The sequence below is a fragment of the Cynocephalus volans genome, chromosome 4, assembly GCF_027409185.1.
Source record: "Cynocephalus volans isolate mCynVol1 chromosome 4, mCynVol1.pri, whole genome shotgun sequence".
Taxonomy (NCBI): Eukaryota; Metazoa; Chordata; class Mammalia; order Dermoptera; family Cynocephalidae; genus Cynocephalus; species Cynocephalus volans.
In genome coordinates, this window is record NC_084463.1 from 89638095 (window position 1) to 89656596 (window position 18502).

The 18502-nt window shown below is 39.0% G+C and overlaps 1 protein-coding gene across 28 annotated transcripts in view; it reads left to right on the forward strand.

The window, feature by feature from the left end:
- Window positions 1–18502, forward strand: part of SYTL2 (synaptotagmin like 2) — a 60918-nt gene that overhangs the window by 16450 nt on the left and 25966 nt on the right. For 8 of the 28 annotated variants that reach the window (XM_063092424.1, XM_063092438.1, XM_063092433.1 and 5 more), the window contains exons 4-8: window positions 7046–7114; window positions 8076–8215; window positions 9919–10719; window positions 13962–14033; window positions 17142–17160. In XM_063092424.1, the coding sequence (XP_062948494.1) occupies window positions 7046–7114; window positions 8076–8215; window positions 9919–10719; window positions 13962–14033; window positions 17142–17160 (1101 nt within the window). Of the gene's footprint in view, window positions 1–7045; window positions 7128–8075; window positions 8216–9918; window positions 10720–13961; window positions 17883–18502 lie in introns of all 28 variants that reach the window. The other 20 variants (XM_063092425.1, XM_063092435.1, XM_063092429.1 and 17 more) reach the window with 6 other exon arrangements.

The following is an 18502-nucleotide window of genomic DNA, read 5'->3' on the forward strand; positions in this document are numbered from 1 at the left end:
GTTTTCTGCAGTCCTTGTGTGGCCTCAGACAAGTCTTTTGAGTCTCATCTGTAAACCAGGATGTTGTGAGATTAAATAAGGTGTATTTTGCAGGAAAAAAGAAAATTGGGAATATCCAGGTGGCATTATAATTATGTTGTTATTAAATCAATGAAGTATAGTCAAGAAGGCAAGAATAAAGATGTTAGATGTATCCAGCATGCTTTGCGCATTAAAGGCCAGCCCTATAGTATGTGGCATGGGTGGTAATCATCCAGAACTGTAGAAGGAGCTGTTTTTTACTTTCCTACTTTCTGTGTCAGGAACTACTGCTTTACTTGGTATCATGTTCCTGCAGTGTTTCTCACCTATACTGTAACCTTTGTGAACTGGGTGTGTCAAGTGTATCTTGGGGCTTGTACTTTTAGACTTAGGAATTTCAATAGAATGACTCAATACCTGTTAATATTTTCTTAGCCAGGAGTCAGGAGTTGGAGAGTGTGAGGCAACAGAGACTGGGTATTGCACTTTCTGAAGGAGTTTTTCTAATAGGCTCTGTGGCAAGGTCCTTCTTTCTCTTGTGGGCACAATTCTGTGGTGTCCTACCCATGAAGAATTGAAATACTGTGGGTACCCAGCATGGAGTCAAGCATTAGCAGCTGACTGCATTCTTTCTGAACTCACCTTTGTTTGCACCTGTAGCATGAGGAAGCAGAGAGGTTTATGAGCAGAGGAGCAGAAAATAAGGTTCCCTCTGGAGTGACAAAGGGAAAGCACCAAACACAGGTCTGGTTCTGAAGATCTGACTTTCAGATGGGCAGTGTTCGCTGGACCAGCACTTCATAAACTGTTTGTAATAAAGGACCAGTTTTTTGTTGTTGCTTTTTTTTTTCACAATGGCCTAAAATGACTATATTATCTTTTTTTATTATTACTTTTATTTATACATATTTGTGGGGTACAGAGTTGACTATCAGTATTTGTGTACAGTATGTGATGATCAAATCAGTATTATTGGCATGTTCATCATTACAAATCGTACTTACTTTTTGTGTCCCTTACCCAGTTACTCTCTATCATCCTTCCTCTCCCCCTTTTCCACCTCTAGTAACTATAGTTAATTATTATTTCTAATTATCACAGTTTGGTACCTTTTGTAAGATATAATAAAAATTAATGCTTGAAAAATGAAGAACAGATGGAGAGTGAGAAACTGAGTGATTGAATGAGAACAATTGAGATAACAAATTACTACATAAAGAATAAATGGTGAGTGAGGTGATTAGTGAATAAACAGATGAGTGAATAAATGAATGATTCAGTGAAATGGTTTGGACCCCAGGGAGTAAGTAGAAAAAGGGAAGGGAGAAAAAAATAAAAGAAGGTAAGAAGAGGATTAATAGCATCCGGATTTCATTGCTTTGCTTTACTAAGAATCTCTTACTTCAGAAGTATCACCAGGAGCACTGTTGATTATAGAAAGACGGAGGAGAATTTGAGGGCCCTCTCAAATTTGCATGACTATGAGAGAGGAGCATTCATGATGGAGAACTAGAAGGCATGGAGGTAGGAAGGAGTTCGGCTGCTGCAGAGGTTTGTAACGTCCACAAATCAAAAACATGTCTAGAGAATGTCTCCAAAATGAGTTCAGGGAGAATAGGCTAAACCTCTCACTGTGGTGTTTCATTCCATGACATTGGCAGGTTTTCCTCTGGGCACTTACCTATGAAATGGAGAGAGAACAATGAATTTCCTTGCAAGCAAACCTGTGCGTCCCCACTCAACTTTGTTTTTGGTAGAATTAAAACTCTATTTTGTAAGTCAATGTAGTCAACCAAAAATGATACTCTTTGAGCTTCATTCCCTGTGCTTTAGTGATACTCACTTCTGACACCTGTCTCCCTCTTACCCTCTTTTGAATGGGAACCAATCAATTAAAACCACATCTTTAGCTCTGAAGTGGTTTTGTTGTTGTTGTTGTTTCCTAGTAATGTTCTTTTTCCAGGAAGGATTTTGTTTGTATATATCCATCTCCCTCTCTCAGAAGGATTAGCCATTTGCCCTTACCCCCAGTGATAAGATTAGTGTAAGGTACCTAGCTTGTTCCCAAAGGAGTTTAGAGATGAGCCAATCTATGGGACAGTGCATTTGATATTTTTTCCTAGGATTGAGAGCAAATTCAGTAATGTATAGATTCCATTTCTTGGGGACCTGGCTCACAGAATCATTTATATTGAGCTCTTAAAAGAATCTTTCTTAATCCTATGAATCTCGGATTTACTCAAATCAATTGCGGTAGGAATAGTTTTACTGTGACATCAAAATGCCTCATGCATGGATGGGAATGTTTGTGCTCAACACATCTGTAGTGTGAACTATGGTGGCACTGGAGACCTATGTATGCCCCCAAGTGACATTTTCCTTAAAAAAAAAATGCTGATTTTAAGGGCTTGGCATAGCATATTTTCTAACTTGCTTCCCTCACTCCATCCCTGAGCCATTTCTTCATTTTGTTTGTTTGTTTGTTCAAGCTTCATTGAGTGCCTACACATGCCAGCGCAGTGCTGGGCACTGGGGATGAGACACAGCATGAGCCCCCGAGGAGCTCATAGTCCTAAAAGTGTCTGCATTTTAATAGAGTCCAAAGGAAGAGAGCGAAACAACAACAACAACAACAAAAATGGGAAAAACATCACTTGCAAAATTTATTTCTGGTTTTACAAACTTAATATTTAAGCTGAACAATACCTCTGAAGAAGGTATAAGATAATCTGTGATTATTTTTTAACTGTTTTAGAGAGAATGGCTGGCTTAGGTTCAAAAACCTTTTAAAGTTACTGCATGTGCTTGGGAGCACTTTATGGCTGAATATAGAAGGCAGACGAGGTGTCCAGCTGCCTCTGTGGTGTGATTTTTAAGACTGCTGTAAAGCCCTACCTCTTCCCCAAGTGGTCCTTCCATGGTACCTAACCTTATATAAACCTTAATTATTATTTTTAGTTAAGGCTTCAAAGACTTACATTAAAATGCAGACGCTTTTAGGAGGGGAACCCTAAGGCCAATATCATAGTCTAATATTTTAATAATATTCTTAATGAAGTAAACTAATTTTGTCTCAGTGCAGCTTCTAATATCGCAGGTCCTTTTTGAAGAATGCCCGAGCGAAAAAAGCTATAGAAAACGGGGTGTGGGATTTGGCTTGCTTCACAGTTCAAAAATCTCATCATGTGGAATGTATTGAGTATCTTTTATATTCAGGACACAGTCTACTACCCTCAGAGGGGAATTCTAAGAAACAAAAGACAGTATCTTGCTAAAAGAGACTGTATTCTCTTACAAAAAATAATGCATTTATATATGAAGATCTGACCACATGATAACAAATAGTGCCAGGCAGGGAGCAAATTCCTAATCCAAAGTGCCAATAAAATGTGCTGTAATAATTGAGATAAGGAAGACTCACTCCTAGCTGAGCTGATACAGGAGATGAGATTTGGACAGGGCTTGAAAATGATGGTGATGATCTAGACAAAGAGAGCAGAAAGAACACTTACAGAGAGGGGCTGGGGGGTAAGCTGAGTGGAAACAGCAGAGTCAGGTGAGTTTCTGGGACAGGAAGTAGATAGACCACTTTGGCCTGAAGGCTCAACAGAAGGCAGAGTGGGAAGGTATGTTGGGATGGATGGTGATATCAGGTTTCCAGTGCCCTGCTGAGGAGTTCAGACTTCATTCCACAGACCTTTGGGATACAGGGAAAGGAAACGAACAGAAGGACATGATCAAAATTGTGTTTCGGACCATTCCAGCTTTGTGGTGGAATGCTGAATGGACTAGTGGGGTGGAACTTGGAAGGCAGGAGGCCAGATGTGAGGCTAATACAGTTGACAGAAATAAAGGTGGTGTCAGTAGAGCTGGAAAAGAAGAAATAGCTGTGAGAGTTACTAGGAAGGAAGAATCACCCTAACCTGTCTCGTCCTCTTGCCACAAGCCACTGCTTTAATAATGTAAGAAATCAGAGGCATTATAGCCTAGCCATGACCATGATTGTCTTTGGAGTCAGGCACACCTAGGTTCAAATCCCTAGAACGTTCATTAATTTTGTGACATCAAGCAGGTTACTTAACCTCTATACATTTCAGTTTTCTCACAAGTAAAATGGGGCGAGTGATACATGCCTCATAAAGATGTTGCGAGAATCAATTGAGAATAAGATTTTTGCTGTAATGATGATTGCCTCATGAAAGACAGGCAAGCAAAACATTGTGGTATTCCTTGAGAGAAGCAAAGCTCTTAGGAAGTAGCTGTATATTCAGACAGAGTTTAAGGCAGAGGACTTTTGTTGTAGTGTTTTTAATTAAGCAGACTGTGAACTGTAGCTAACTAAAGTATCCCACCTTCATCCCATTTTCCCCCTGTCTGAACCACAAGGTAGCTCAACGAACACTGCATGTTTCTGGTATTTTAGTGTCTGACCATGTATTCTGACTGCTTTGTTTCTTCCTCTTTTTTGCTTTCTGACTAGCAGGGACAAAGACATTTTGTTTAATTCCTAAATAATTTGCCTCATTGTAGTTTGGCAAGCAACATGGATTAAAAAAAATAAATAACCCGGCCACCTGTCTTCTGCTGTCTTCCCTGGCACAGCTCATTTGGCCGTCATTTATTTAGTCATTCACCAGTCATGTAGCAGGCACTGTGCAAGGCCCTGCAGGGGGCTATGCAGATGGTCAAGATGCTCTTGAGTGATCTTCCAGTTTACTATGAGAGATAAGATGTGTATCTTATCTATGCTAAGAAATAACATAATATGTGTCTCATTTATGATATGTAACAATAATATGGTATGTAGATATATAAGATTGAGGTTTCATAGTAGATATGAAATACATAGCTGGATAGTGTCAGTAAGGGACAAATTGGTTTTGTTAAAAGAAAAACTTTAGGCAATCTAAATTTAACAAGTTTAATTTGAGCAAGAAGAGAAAAAAAAAAATTTAGAAATGATTCACGAACTGGGCAGTCTCTAGCCAGAACAGATGAAGAGGGACTATGGCTGAAACACGTGGTCGGTTAGATTTATAGACCGGAAAAGGGAAGTGATGGTACAGAACAGTTGACTGCCTGCAGTTGGCTGAGATTCAGCTATAGTCACAGAAGCACACTTCTAAGTTAGGTTTTCAGTTTGCCCATGTGCTTATGTGCCAAGTTAGGTTGCCATTCATGCATACGGAGGCTTTCTCAGGCCAAAATTTTTAGTTTGATTTAACAGTTTCATGTCTAGGAAGGAGGGACAATATGATGTGCCATATGGGAAGTTGGAGCCGGGGGCCTGGAGGCACAGGAACTGGATTTCCAGGGAGCAGAGGGAGAGGAATGTAGAGGCTTTGCTTATCCCTTGGGCTTGGTGAGAGGGAAGGGGAAAGAAAAATAGCAGAAGAGGGGTGTTGGAGACCCCCAGCCATCAGCACTTGGCTCAGGTTCTATGATTGTGTGACCGTTTTATTTATTAAAGGAGATGATACAAAATAGGAGAAATTGAGTGTAACATCTGCTCATATCACCCACTGGCTTCTTAAAATGACACTCAGGAGAAATTACTTTCTAGTTTTGAGCTATTGGCTGTTTTTATTGTATGGACACTGAATTCTATCAGTGAGCAAGTTTCTTTTTTCACTTTGGCTTCTAGATAACTAGATTCAAGTTTGTGACTGCCAATTGTAGGAATAGAGAACTCCTGTAGTGTGTCTATTAGCTTTAATTCTGGCTCCATTGTAAGTTTCTACTCTGCTCCCTGCCCTTCCTCTCCCTTCCCCCTTTCTTGCCACCACATGATCAGGCTGTATTTTATATACAACTGCCTCACTTGCTGTAATTTCTTTCTGGAAGGCACAATGAGGAGGGTAATGAAGGAGGAATGGCTTCCTCAAGAGTTCAGCCTTCTCCTGGGACTAACTCTATACAAAAATAGCAATTGAAGCACAGAGGTAAGGAAAGGAAATGAAGCTTCAGGACCATTTAGCTCATGACTTTTGTGGCAGTAATCTTGGGCAAGATTCTATGACTTTGGGGCAAATTATTCCCCTCCCCAGGCCTGTGGCTTTGCTGCAGGAGGGAAAGCCTGTAGCCTCCCAGGTATTTTCCAAAGCTCTTGACTCTGTGATGCCACTATGAGAACTGGTAGTGTTTAACAGCAGTTTCAGCCAATAGTGACATCACCTCTTATGCCTGAGGCGAGGCCACTGGAGCAGGAAGTCTGAGCAGGTTGTTTTCTCCCCCTCCAGGGCCTTTTTGACTCTCTTTTGCCTTTCTTACTCAGCTAAGGGAGTGGTTGTTCTGGAGGGAGTGTGCTCAACTCACTTCTCCATTCACTCTTGCCTTAATCTCACAATGGGTCATCCTGTCCCTGGGATAGGGAATCATTGTCTAGAGAATCCACTTCACTCCTCTAAGCCAGCTCCAGGCATCTACCCTCTCACCATCTCTTGATGCTCTAATTGTCTTTATCTCTCTGTATTTGAATAAAAACTCACCTGGCCAGCCTGGATAGTTGGGTTAAAAGTCCCAGTAAGGTGCCTAAATGCACCAGCCTTCCTGCACATCATCTCTCTGATCTGCTGTTTTTTCTCTGCCTTTGCCAAGTCACTTGTCTCACCCGAGCCTTTGCTTCAGTTATTTCCTTCCTGCCGTTGTGGCCCTGCCTTATGGAACCAAGCCCTGAGTCTCTTTGGGGCTTTATTTCAGCAGTGAAATCAATTGCTTACATTCCAGTCTGCATCTGATATTAGCTTCTGATTGAGACAAATTTATTTCTACACATTTAAATTGTGGACCTCCTGTGTGCCTGGTACTGTGCTGTCTCCTGCTTGTCTTTCATTCCTGTCTGCCTTTGCCTTTTCTTCACTGCTTAGTCATCTCTAGTCCCAACTAACTCCTTCTCCCTTCCTGGCTGTTTGATTCTACATACTTCTTCTCCTATCCTGCCTTGATAGCTTTTGGCTTCACAGGCTTGATTTATGCTTCCTCAAAGGGTAAGGTTTTATTCCCTGAATTATTATTTCTTTTGCAGTTCCACTGTGGTAAATCCAGCTTCCACTGTGATTGATATGTCCGAGGAAAATACACGGAAATCACCTGTGTTTCCCGCTAAGGTAGATTGAGCCCAGACTTCAAAAATCTCATTTTTGGTGGGAATGCTATTTTTAAAAATTTTATCAAAGCACCATGAAATAAAGATAATTTTATAGGACTTTTTTTGGTAGCTGATATAGATCATTTTCTACTATTTAGTGTAAGAAGTCACTCTTGTTGTGGGAAAAATCGATGACTACCATGTTACCACATTGCTGAAGACCCAGAATTCTTGTTCTAGAGAGGTCTGAAGCTATTTGGTGCTGTTTCTTTTAAGCATATGGAATGTGGCTCGTTAGTTCCATGTCAGTTCTTATTCCTACTCATAGCTTCCAGAATCTCTGTTAGAGGTCAACTTCTGGGAGGGAATTGCCAATTTGTGAAAGTTTAGACTGTGAACATTGATATTCACTCTTACATTAATAAAAAAAAAATCTCTATTTACTGATTTTCTATCATTAGAATTGATGATTGTAACAATGACTGTATCTTCTGAGTCCTTAGGAAAGATCAATTACATTTATATTTTGTATAGCTGTAAACTAGCACAATGAGAGTCTGATGTGATAGAGTACTGATGGGAATCTTGACCTGGTTAGAAACCCAGCTTTGCCTTGACCTTTACCAGGTCTTTGATATTCCCAGGGCCAAATTTTCTCATCTGTAAAATGTGGGATTTTTATTTGAATGCCCATTTCTTTCTTTTTTCTTTTTTTAAGGAATTAATTTATTTTTTAGTTGAAAATTTGAATGCGTGTTTCTACTCTAACTTGTAGGACTCTGGCATTGAATATCTTTTGTACAACTTTTTTGTATGGCATATATGGTAATCTTGTGCTAACCACATTAATCAGTATAACCATTTTTCAAACATGCCAGATAATAGAGTTTACTGGATAAAACTATCAAATATTGGACATAATAAGTATTTGCTAACACTGAGTTGCTGTTAGGACATTTAAAATAAGTTTAATAAACAATATTTTTCCCCAGCAAAGGAAAAATCCATTTAATAGCTCCAAGTTGCCAGAAGATCATTTATTGCAACAAACAAAAAATGAACAGTCAAAAAATGGAAGAGCTGGCTTATTTCAGACTTCAAAAGAGGGTAAATATTATTTTTATGGACTTAGATATTTTTATCTTTGTTATCTGTGGACTAAGGGAAATTCTCAGAGTTCCTTTCACTAAAGTAACTTCCAAGAGAAAGTGAAAAGTCCTGATGCTTTTCTTGTTCCATTATTCCCATTGGTTTCCTCCACGAGGGAGAAGATGCAGAAATTTTAGAAACTGGAAGTTTATACATTCCAGTCTTGGAGCTGCCACTTCTTATGTGACTGCCATGCCTTGGGTTCCCTTGTCAGTGAACTAGGAAATTTTTGACCAGAGGCATTGAGTCTTTCACTTAACAGTGTTTATTGGATGCCTATCATGTGCTGACATGGTTCTCTCTTTAAAATGAAAAGAGGTTGCCTCAAGAAGAAGTCCACTTGACAATGTTATGATACTCTAATCTGTAATCATCAGCCCCATTGCCCAGGAGCATTTGATCAGGTTTGTGGCTTAATTAATTTAAGGGTGCCTCTTATGGAATTTTACTGTTTGTACCTATTGTTTGGAGGAAATACTAGACAATTCAATCTCTTCAAAAGCAGCTGTAAGAAGATTGCATAAGCTTTAAAGATTGGTCAAGGAGTAAAAAAATTAACAATTGAACAGTGGAGCTAGGGTTTTCAATTAGCCTGCTAATATTAGTATATTTTTCACTGGGCGTACTTTTACTCCATAAAATATTTTGAAGGGAAAAAAAAAATCACTAGAACATGTTGTTCTTAACTCTTTTTTTAAAGGTCAAGTTATTTATTGTCTTTAAATTATTCTAAAGCATTCTGTTATATTGAGCTATGCTTCATTTTGTACTTCACGTATTTTAGTATTTAAAAAAAATTTTTGAATTAAAATGTATTGGTGTACATATTTATGGGGTACAGCGTTATATTTCAATATATGTATAGAGGGGTTGACTGGTTAGCTCAGTTGATTAGAGTGTGGTTCTGATAACACCAAGGTCAAGGGTTCAGATCCCTGCACCGGCCAGCTGCCAAAAAAACAAAAACAAAAACAAAACAGTACATGTGTACAATGTGTAGTGATCAAATCAGAGTAGTTAGCAAATTCATCATTGCAAAAATTTATTTTTTCTTAGTGATGAGAACATTTGAGTTCCTCTATTCTAGTCATTTGAGAACATACTATAAATTATTGTTAATTATAGTTGCCTGGGACTACTGTACACCAATAGAACATATTTTTCCTATCTAGCTGTAATTTTGTGTTCATTAACCAACCTTTCCCTTCTCCCCTCCCCAGCCTCTAGTAACCACAGTTCTACTCACTACTTGTAAAAGTTCTTTTTTTTTTTCTTTTAGCTCCCACATGTGAGTGAGAAGATGCGGTATTTATCTTTCTGTGCTGACTTATTTCACTTCACATAATGTCTTCTAGGCTCATCCAGGTTACCACAAATGACAGGATCTCATTCTTTTTCATGACTGAAGTAGTATTCCACTGTGTATATATGCCACATTTTTTTAATCCATTCAGAGTAATTTCACTGTCCTAGAAATATTCTGTGTTCTGATGCATGAATTTTTAAAGGCTTTTGCATTAGCTCTGCACTTAATGCTACCTACTTTACTGTTTTTAATATTTTAATACTTTTACTAAATATAGGTTAAGTTTATGATGCATATTTTAAATTGTAGAGTTACTTCCCATTTAGTATATCACCTAATGTGTTTTAATTTTCAGGTGAATTGTCTGAGTCAAAAGAAAAGCCATCTGTCCCAAATGTTTCAAGCCAGAAGTTAGAGAAAGCAAAGCAGACTTTGCCAGGCCCTGTGAATGGGTCCCAAATCAAGGCTCCAATCCCCAAAGCCAGGAAAATGATCTACAAATCAAATGATCTAAAGCAAGATGTTAATCAGTCTTTTCCTGGACAAAGGACATACCCCCTCAGTGCAAAAGGGGCTCCGAGAGGGATCCTCAAGCGCAACTCCAGTTCCAGTAGCACAGACTCAGAAACTTTTCGTTTGAATCACAGCTTTGAACCAAAAAGCAAAATTGTGTCACCTGGCCTAACTATTCATGAGAGAATTTCTGAGAAGGAGCATTTGGAAGGTGACTCTCCTCTGAACTCACTGGAGCCACTAAAGCATGTGAGATTCTCTGCAGTAAAGGATGAACTTCCACAGAGTCCTGGGCTAATTCATGGTCGGGAAGTGGGAGAATTTAATGTTTTAGACTCTGACAGGTTGAAGAATGCAACGGAAGATGTAGGGGACATAGATGAGTTTCGGAATGACCCTAAGCCTTCCCAATATAGAAAGCCTTTGCCTTTTCCTCAGTCAGCCTCAAGCCCAAGTGTATCAGAAAATGAAATACATCAGCCAATGACTTCTGGTTCTTTTCCAACTGATGGACTCCATTCTCACTCAGAAGTTCTAACTGCAAGACCACAGTCCACTGAGAATTTTCCCACCATCAATGAACACAAAGCTAAATTATCAGAATTAACAAGACTTGAATCAGAATTGTCTAAAAGCCCTGCTGGTAAGAGAGTTGTCACTATCAGGTTATAAAAACTGACCCAATGGGCTTGGAATGGCTAGGCCATCCAACCCTGTAGGAGCCCAATTTTGTCTCTGTGGCATTCCAGCCAGAATTCAGACAGATGCCACTGGGGAAATTTATACCTCTTAATGGGTTTAGAGGTTTCCTTCAATCACCAATGACTAAAAGAACCAGGACAGCACAGTTTCTGGCCCATTATGATTTACTCTAAAAAAAGTAACTATCAGTCATTTAACTAAACAAATGACAGTGTTTTGAGTTAAATCAAGGTGTATGTGTGTGTATAAAATTAAAGAAATGCTTTTTATAGAGTAAATATATTATTACTCACCTAATGCATGTTTATCAATTATCACTTCACCAAATTTTGGGTTGTCTTGTGATCTCAAGAGAATCTTCACTTTCTTAGCCTTGAAGGATGGGCAACTAGAATTTTGAGTACTTGCTATGAAAAAGCCTCAGACTTTGACCTGCCCAGGGCCTTCAGCCATTTGTTCTTAGACTTTAAAAGCTCTGAAGGAACTTTCTGCTTCAGCTGGTGTGAGTTGAGAGGCACCGAGGGTATTGATTCTCCTGCTTTCTAGCCCTCTCTTGAAGGTCTTACAACTCCCAGGGGATGCCTCCAACTACTTTCTCAAACCTATATTACTTCCGAATTTTTATGTTTTACAAAACAGAAACAAGGGCTGGCCAATTAGCTCAGTTGGTTAGAGCACAGCCTTATAACACCAAGATCACATTCAGATCCCTGAACTGACCAGCTGCCAAAAAAACCCCCCCAAAAACCCAGAAACAATGGGAAAAATCATGCTGTGTATTCTCTCCCATTTTCAATAATTCTGCATCCAACCCTATGATTATTTCTTTATAGTCAGGAAAATTTACAGTAGCAACAACCAAGTTTCTAACTCAGTTGCTCTCCCTCACCCTTTTTAGTCAATATTAGGTTAATCCTGAGTCATTTTTGCTCAGCCGTAGAGTTTCATACGTGTTCAAGTCAATCCACTTCTTAAAAGACAAAGCACCTCCCTGCCCCCCACCCCGCCAGACATTTTAAATCTTTTGAACACAACAGAACATTTTGTAAAAAATTAAAAATTAACAAGTGCTTCTTCAAGAAATTAAAGAACTCATATGAAAGGACATTACTAACATTTGGCTAAACATTAAGAGATAATTTCATGATGTTTATCTAAATTTTTATTCAAAAAATGAAAAACTCTTTGGTAATATTTCCCTTTATTATAATTAATAGAAAGAATTTAATAAGCTTTTCCTGTTTTTGAAACTGCACCTGCTTTTTTACAGACTCTCTTTATGATTTTGTGTTTACTTATTTGTGCTTTCTAATTTTTAAATCCCAACTGATCATTACATTTAGGAGGAAGACATCATCAGCTAAACCCATTTTGATTGACAGCCCTGCTGGTCTCAGATAGTGCTTGTAAACAAAGTTCCACTTGCTCATTAATGTCCTGCTTTTTCCCTTTTTGCTTACCACAAAAATATATACAAGTAAATACTGGAATATAAAAATAAAACCAGGACCAAAAAAAGTGGTAAACTGTAAGTGTGTGAATCATAAAGGTTTGACTTTAGCTCTGAGCTTCAGGACAGTCACTGATCACACTGGAGAAAACAAAATGAAAGAATTCCTCAGAGGAAACAATTACCTGGCATTGAATATTTAAAATAACTCTTCTTATTTTAAAAGTAGTAACTTTCACTGTAAAACATTTAGGAAGAAAAACACACAGAATAAAGAATATCTCATCCGTGATGTCATCACTCAGCATTAACTATTGCTAATGTTTAGTTGTAGAACCTTCTAATAATTTTTAGGCATGAATGTAATTTGTAAATTGTGTTTATACTGCCCAGACTTCTTCTTTCATTAACAGTATATCACAGACATTTTTTTCATCATCATTAAATAGTCTGTAAATAGACTAACACAGAATTCTTAAAGATTTCTCAAAGGAACTTCACAGTTATTGGCATATAGTTAATAGTACAACATGTACTTGAGGAAGAAAGCCAATATCTACTATGTGCCAATTATTGTAGAAAACGTTTGTTGTTTTCACATTTAGAGTTGATAATTAAAATTAAAGATTTAATTTTATTAACTGACATGTCCTCCAGTTCATTTGAAATGTAGCTGACTTAAAATTTCAGCTCAGACAGTTTTTAGAAACATACTTGTACATGTATCACATAGCTTAGCAGTTTAAGGAAAAGGAAAACTGCTAAAACATCTGAGCCTCAACTAAAGGGTCTTAACTAAATGCCTGAGTTCCCTCATCCAAATGTACTATGCTCCCTGTGATTAAGACACAGAGAAGACTGTCTGTGCTTTCTTGACAGCTTAGAAAGAACTTAAACATCCTTCTCTAGCCTCCTAGCCACTGGTTAGCAAACATCAGGGAACAGGTAGAGGTTCCATTCTCCAACAATCCTCATTTTATTTGGCTCACAGAAATAACTTCTAACTTACAAATGGTAGAAAGGATATGGGGCATAACGGAGGGGTCTGTTGGGATCATGGTTCTCAAGCTCCAGTGTACAAAATGATCGCTAGGATAGATGTTAGGAAAGATTCCCTGGTCCCATCTTCAGAAATTCTAGTTCAGTGTATCAGAAGTAAGGTCCAGGAATGCAAACATGCTTGTTGTCCCATTCAAATGTTCTGGAGGAAATTCCTTTTTTAGTCTTACTTGAAAGTTGTTTTTCTAACTCCTGAAATCACTTAAGTCTGTGCTTCTGAAACTTGAATATAAGCCTCCTCTAGGGTTTATGACAGTGTGCCAGGGGATGGGTGAAGTCCCAAAATCAGCATGGCGGATCTTGCTGTAGTGTCAGTTTTATGCAAAGATTTGCGAGTAGGAGAAAACTAATATTTAAAATATAACATGGAGCAGAATGCAAAATTCACATGAATTTGTTAAATGAACCAGGAATTTCAAAGAAATTTCCCAATTAGGTCTACACCATGTACTTCCAGGGATGTACATTTACCTTCCTTTACAGTCATAGGGCACCTTTGGTAGAATACCTTAAGTAGGACGACTTACACTATAACTCCTGAAAAATGCTGGTGTAAACTGGTGGTACAGAAAGGCAAATACAAAGTGCCTTTTAAAAAAGATAATGTGAACAATTGAATAATAATTCTTTAAGCATTCTTTTTTCTTATTTAGAAAAGCATTTCTATGTTGCAGATGAACTGTCTCATTGTCTTGAGCCTGAGCCATCTCAGGTGCCAGATCGAAGTTCTAGAGACCATCAGCAAGGTAAGCCCCCTCCTCTCACTGCTCTAAAAGCTGAGATATCCTCACGCTCTGGTCCAAATGCCACTGAGATGAGGAAGACAACTGATGATTCCATATCTAAAGTCCTAGACTGGTTTAACCGAAGTTCTCATTCAGATGACGGTAACTCATTCCTCCCACATCCCGGAAGAATAGAGCCCAAAGAAAAAACAGACTCAAAATCACAGGTTGCTATTGCCTTGGTGACAGATGATACCAGTCTAAAAGAAAATGGCTCAAAGGCCCTATCATCTACCAAAGTTGAACTGAAGCCTGTGAGATCTGATTCAACGTTCCAGGGAGAAGGAGATATGCTGCTTTCTACAAATTTCCAAGATAATGATGTGAATATCAAATCCAAATCTATGAATTTGTTCCAACAAGACACCCCAAAAGAAAGCCCAGGTATATTGCAGCCATTTGAAAGCTATGGTAGCCCAAGTCAAGGGAGTGAAAATATGGACTACAGACAAGGTTCAAAAAGCATAAGAGAAAGAAATGGGGAACTTCCCCCAATTAGTCACTGTTCCTACAGTGTTCTCAAAGGATCTGATTCAGAAGACCAAGTGCCATGTGACACTAGGAATACTGGCAGTTTGGGTGAAGAAGAACTGAAGCTTCATGTTCATGAAAAAAATAGAAGAAACTCAGACGTAAATTCTGACTCTTCAATAATCATCAAAGAACAAAGTTTGAAAGATGACATGAAAACAGACAGAAAGAGCAAAGGAAGAAATACTTACATCTTGAAAGCTTCCTTAGAGCCAGAGAATATTCAGTCACCACCTGGGGCTGCCAACTGTGGGTCTCCTTGGAAGAAACCTGAGGTCCAACTACAAGAAGCTGGTGAGGTTCCCAAGAACCAAGTGCAAAGAGAGAAATACAAAAGAGTGCGTGACAGGATATCCTTTTGGGAAGGAGAGAAAGTTGCTGCTAAGTTAACTCATAAAGAACCCACACCTTCATGCAGCTCGGAACAAATTTCTGCTAAAGTATATCAGCCAGTGAAGTCACAGAGTGTGTCCAGGGATGGTTTATCTACAGGCCAGAGGGAATATAATCTAGTCACTGCCAAACTAGTGGTCCTAGATGAGGACGATCAAGCACCCCATCTCTCCAGTTATTATTCCTCAAATAGACCTACAGAGACCAGTCCCCAAATATTAGGTCTATCCAAAAACTATCCTTCAGCTGACCAATCAGTTAAAGTATTTCAAAATAAGATAAATGAGCCTGTAAAAAGATTGCCAGTGGCAGACAATTTGCATTCTAGAAGAGACATTACTTTACCAGCACTGCAACATCCCTCAAATGTTGGGAATGAAATACATACCCCTTGGGAGAAAGACAGATCTCTAATTGGTGAATCAAATGCCAACTTTAAAGTTATGTCCCTCAAGGAAAGAATGGATGAACCCAATACAGAACAGGTCTACAGTCACTCTCAGTTTGAGAAGGTGAGAACATTTTGGGACTTAGGAGCTAATTCAAACAGTAAGTATAATGATGAGAAGAATACTACCACAACAAGCCAGAAAAATTCTGTGCCTTTTAATAGCCAGAAATACAAGGAATTCAGTGACATTAAACCATCCCAAAAAACTCATGAAGTAGAGGCACTTCTAAGCCAAAAAAAAGTTATGGCAAGAGAGGAAATGGAGAAATTAAATTCAAAGTGCATATTTCAGGTGCTACCAGATGAAACCACATTCTCCTTGAGACCACCCAGGAATTCAGCTCATCGGTTGCCAGGAAATGAATCATCAAATGAAGATGTGGAAAAGAATATGGAATGGTTTGTTACTCCAGTGTTCACGGAAGAAAAGGATTACTCAGACCAAGAGATTCAAGAATTTATAGTGAAAACAAGTGTTTTGTCTAATGACTACAGAGACACTTTTAATGACAGTTTACAGAAGCTGCTTTCAGAAGCTTCATCACCAGCAATCCAATTTTTTAGTGGAAAAGTTCATGGGAAAAGAGTGATTGAACCAGGCGTTTCTGAAAATAGGAAATGGTCTCAAAAGATAGATTTTATTGATACTGAGGAAGAAATCAAAGGACCTAAGGAGATCACTAATGAGCATGTGGACAAAATAGTAGCTCCTCCAAAAGTCAACCAGAACACTTTGTCTGCTAGTCTAGACAAACTCCTGAAGGAAGCAACTGGAACTTCACCCTCTCCCTTGCACAGCAAGTTGGAACCCGTTTCCACTAGAACCAACTCTGAGCCTGAAGATGGTAGATTTTTTGAAAAAGGGATAGAACAGAGTCACAATGCCTCAGCCTATCACAAAGAGACAATAGCCCCTTTTCCAGAGGGGGATGGAACTTTGGGAAATACAGCTCTCACCCAGAAAGCTGAAAGTGGTGAGTACCAGCTCAGTACAGAGAACTTGCTTCAGATGGCTGCAGAAGGTTCTCACCCACTGGATCAGTCTTCCCATCTTCACAGAAAGGGTTCATCTGGGAATGTGAGCAATTCTCCCCAAGATATGCCTTTTTCCCAGGATGCTCATCTGGCTGTCCAGGATAGGGTGGTACTTTCTCAAAGGGAAATTTCAGAGACTGTAGAGAAAGTCAGTTGTCCACCCAAACCTGCACTGAATGATGTAAATGCTGCATTACAGAAACTGTGTAGAGAAGCTTGGTTGAGTTATCCAGCTGGGAGAGAGGAAGGTCCTGGACAGGTGAAAGCAGAATTTCCTGAAGGAGTTCAGGCAGCAGGTAGCCCCGCAAATCCTCTGGGAGTGATCTCACCCTGGGCTACAGTGGACACCATAGTTCCAGACAGAAAGGATTTTTATTCCTTCAATGTGGTTCTTGATAAAACTCGTGAAGTTGGATCTCATTTAACTGCCCAAATGTCTCCTTCAGAACAGACCCTTAGCTCATCTGTCCATACTGTTGCTCAGCAGGGCAAAGCGCTACCTCAGGAAGTGGCAGAAATTGGGAGAACAGTTATTCAACCCAAATCAGAGTTCCTTGCATTCAGTGCTGGCTTAGAAAAACTACTGAAGGAAACAACTGAAACCTCCCCTGCAGAACATGAAAGTGACGTAGGGACTCTTCCTCCATCAAAGTTAATAGGTAGTAATGAGGAGCCCAGGCAAGCTGCTTCTGAATTTCATCTTGAGGAAATAAAAGAAACAGTAGAAAAGGCCGATGCTCCATCAAAAACTGAGAGTGCTTTTGATACTGGTTTTAAGAAACTCCTTAAAGAAACATTTGAAGCTCCTCCTTATCAGCTGCAGGTGTCAGTGAAGGAAGAAACTCCTGAGAAGGAGCCTGTGTCACAGTCAGAGCAGGCCAGGTTCTTGGGGACAGTGCCCCATTTTGACGGGGCAGCCTCAGAGGCCTCTGAAATGAAGGTTAAAAATAATGGTTTGGAATTTAAAGTTAACCAGTGTGATAAAGTATTGGGAGGAGACAAAGCTGTGACTGATTTATCAGTTGATCTTTGTAATTCTGAAAGTGGATTTGAGATCCCTGGAACCCCACAACTTTATGTGAACCATAAAATAGGGACCACTACAACTATAAAACCCCCAGAAGACAGGGACAGTGAAAGTGAGGTTGCAGGGGCACCAGGGGGTTTTCAGGAACCTGGTTTTGAAGAGACTTCTGAAGCAATTAGTGTGTCCAGAAATAGGCAACCCATTCCTCTGCTGACAAACAAAGAAAACCCTACAAAAATAAGTAAAGTTGAATTGATTCTGGCATCACCATATAAAAAACAAGTGAAAGAGGAAGAAAAAGAAGGTTTCTCTGACTCTGATATTTCAGATGGAAATACCAGTTCTAATGCAGAAAGCTGGAGAAATACCTCCAGTGAGCATTTTGAAATTTTTAACCCATAATGAGTCTGCTTTATGGAATGCTGATATAAGGTTGATTTTTTTAAAAAAAATTGGGATTAATTTGATATTCCCAAATAATGACAAATTCTTATCACTTCAGTTTTCCTGAGCCTTTCTTCATAAAAACATTTCATTCATATTCTTTAAACAAATGAGTTACATAGAAACAGCTTTACTTCAAGGCTCTGTTTCAGAGTCTGATCTTAATTCTCATTAATGTACCTATAGAATTGTTAGGTTTCAAGAATATTTTTAAAGTAACTTTTTTGGGTTTAGGAAGCAGCTTTAAAATACTTAAGCCAATTTTCCTCCTGGAAATAATGAAAATTTATTTCTCAATTGGCAATGCTCATAGAAGTCTCTTGTAAGATTTGTGGCAAGAAGATGCTACACATGGGCACAGATTTCCCATTTAGGAGCTATATTGTACCACTGTGGTAGCTAAATACCAGGGACACAGTGCAAGGCTGGAGCTTTCCTTCCCTCGGATACCGTGTGCTTTGGTGTTTTTGTTGCCATTTTGTCCCTCTCATTTCCAGTTATCTGTACAATCTTCCCCTTCTAGAGTATGACTCTGGCCAGATGACTTCG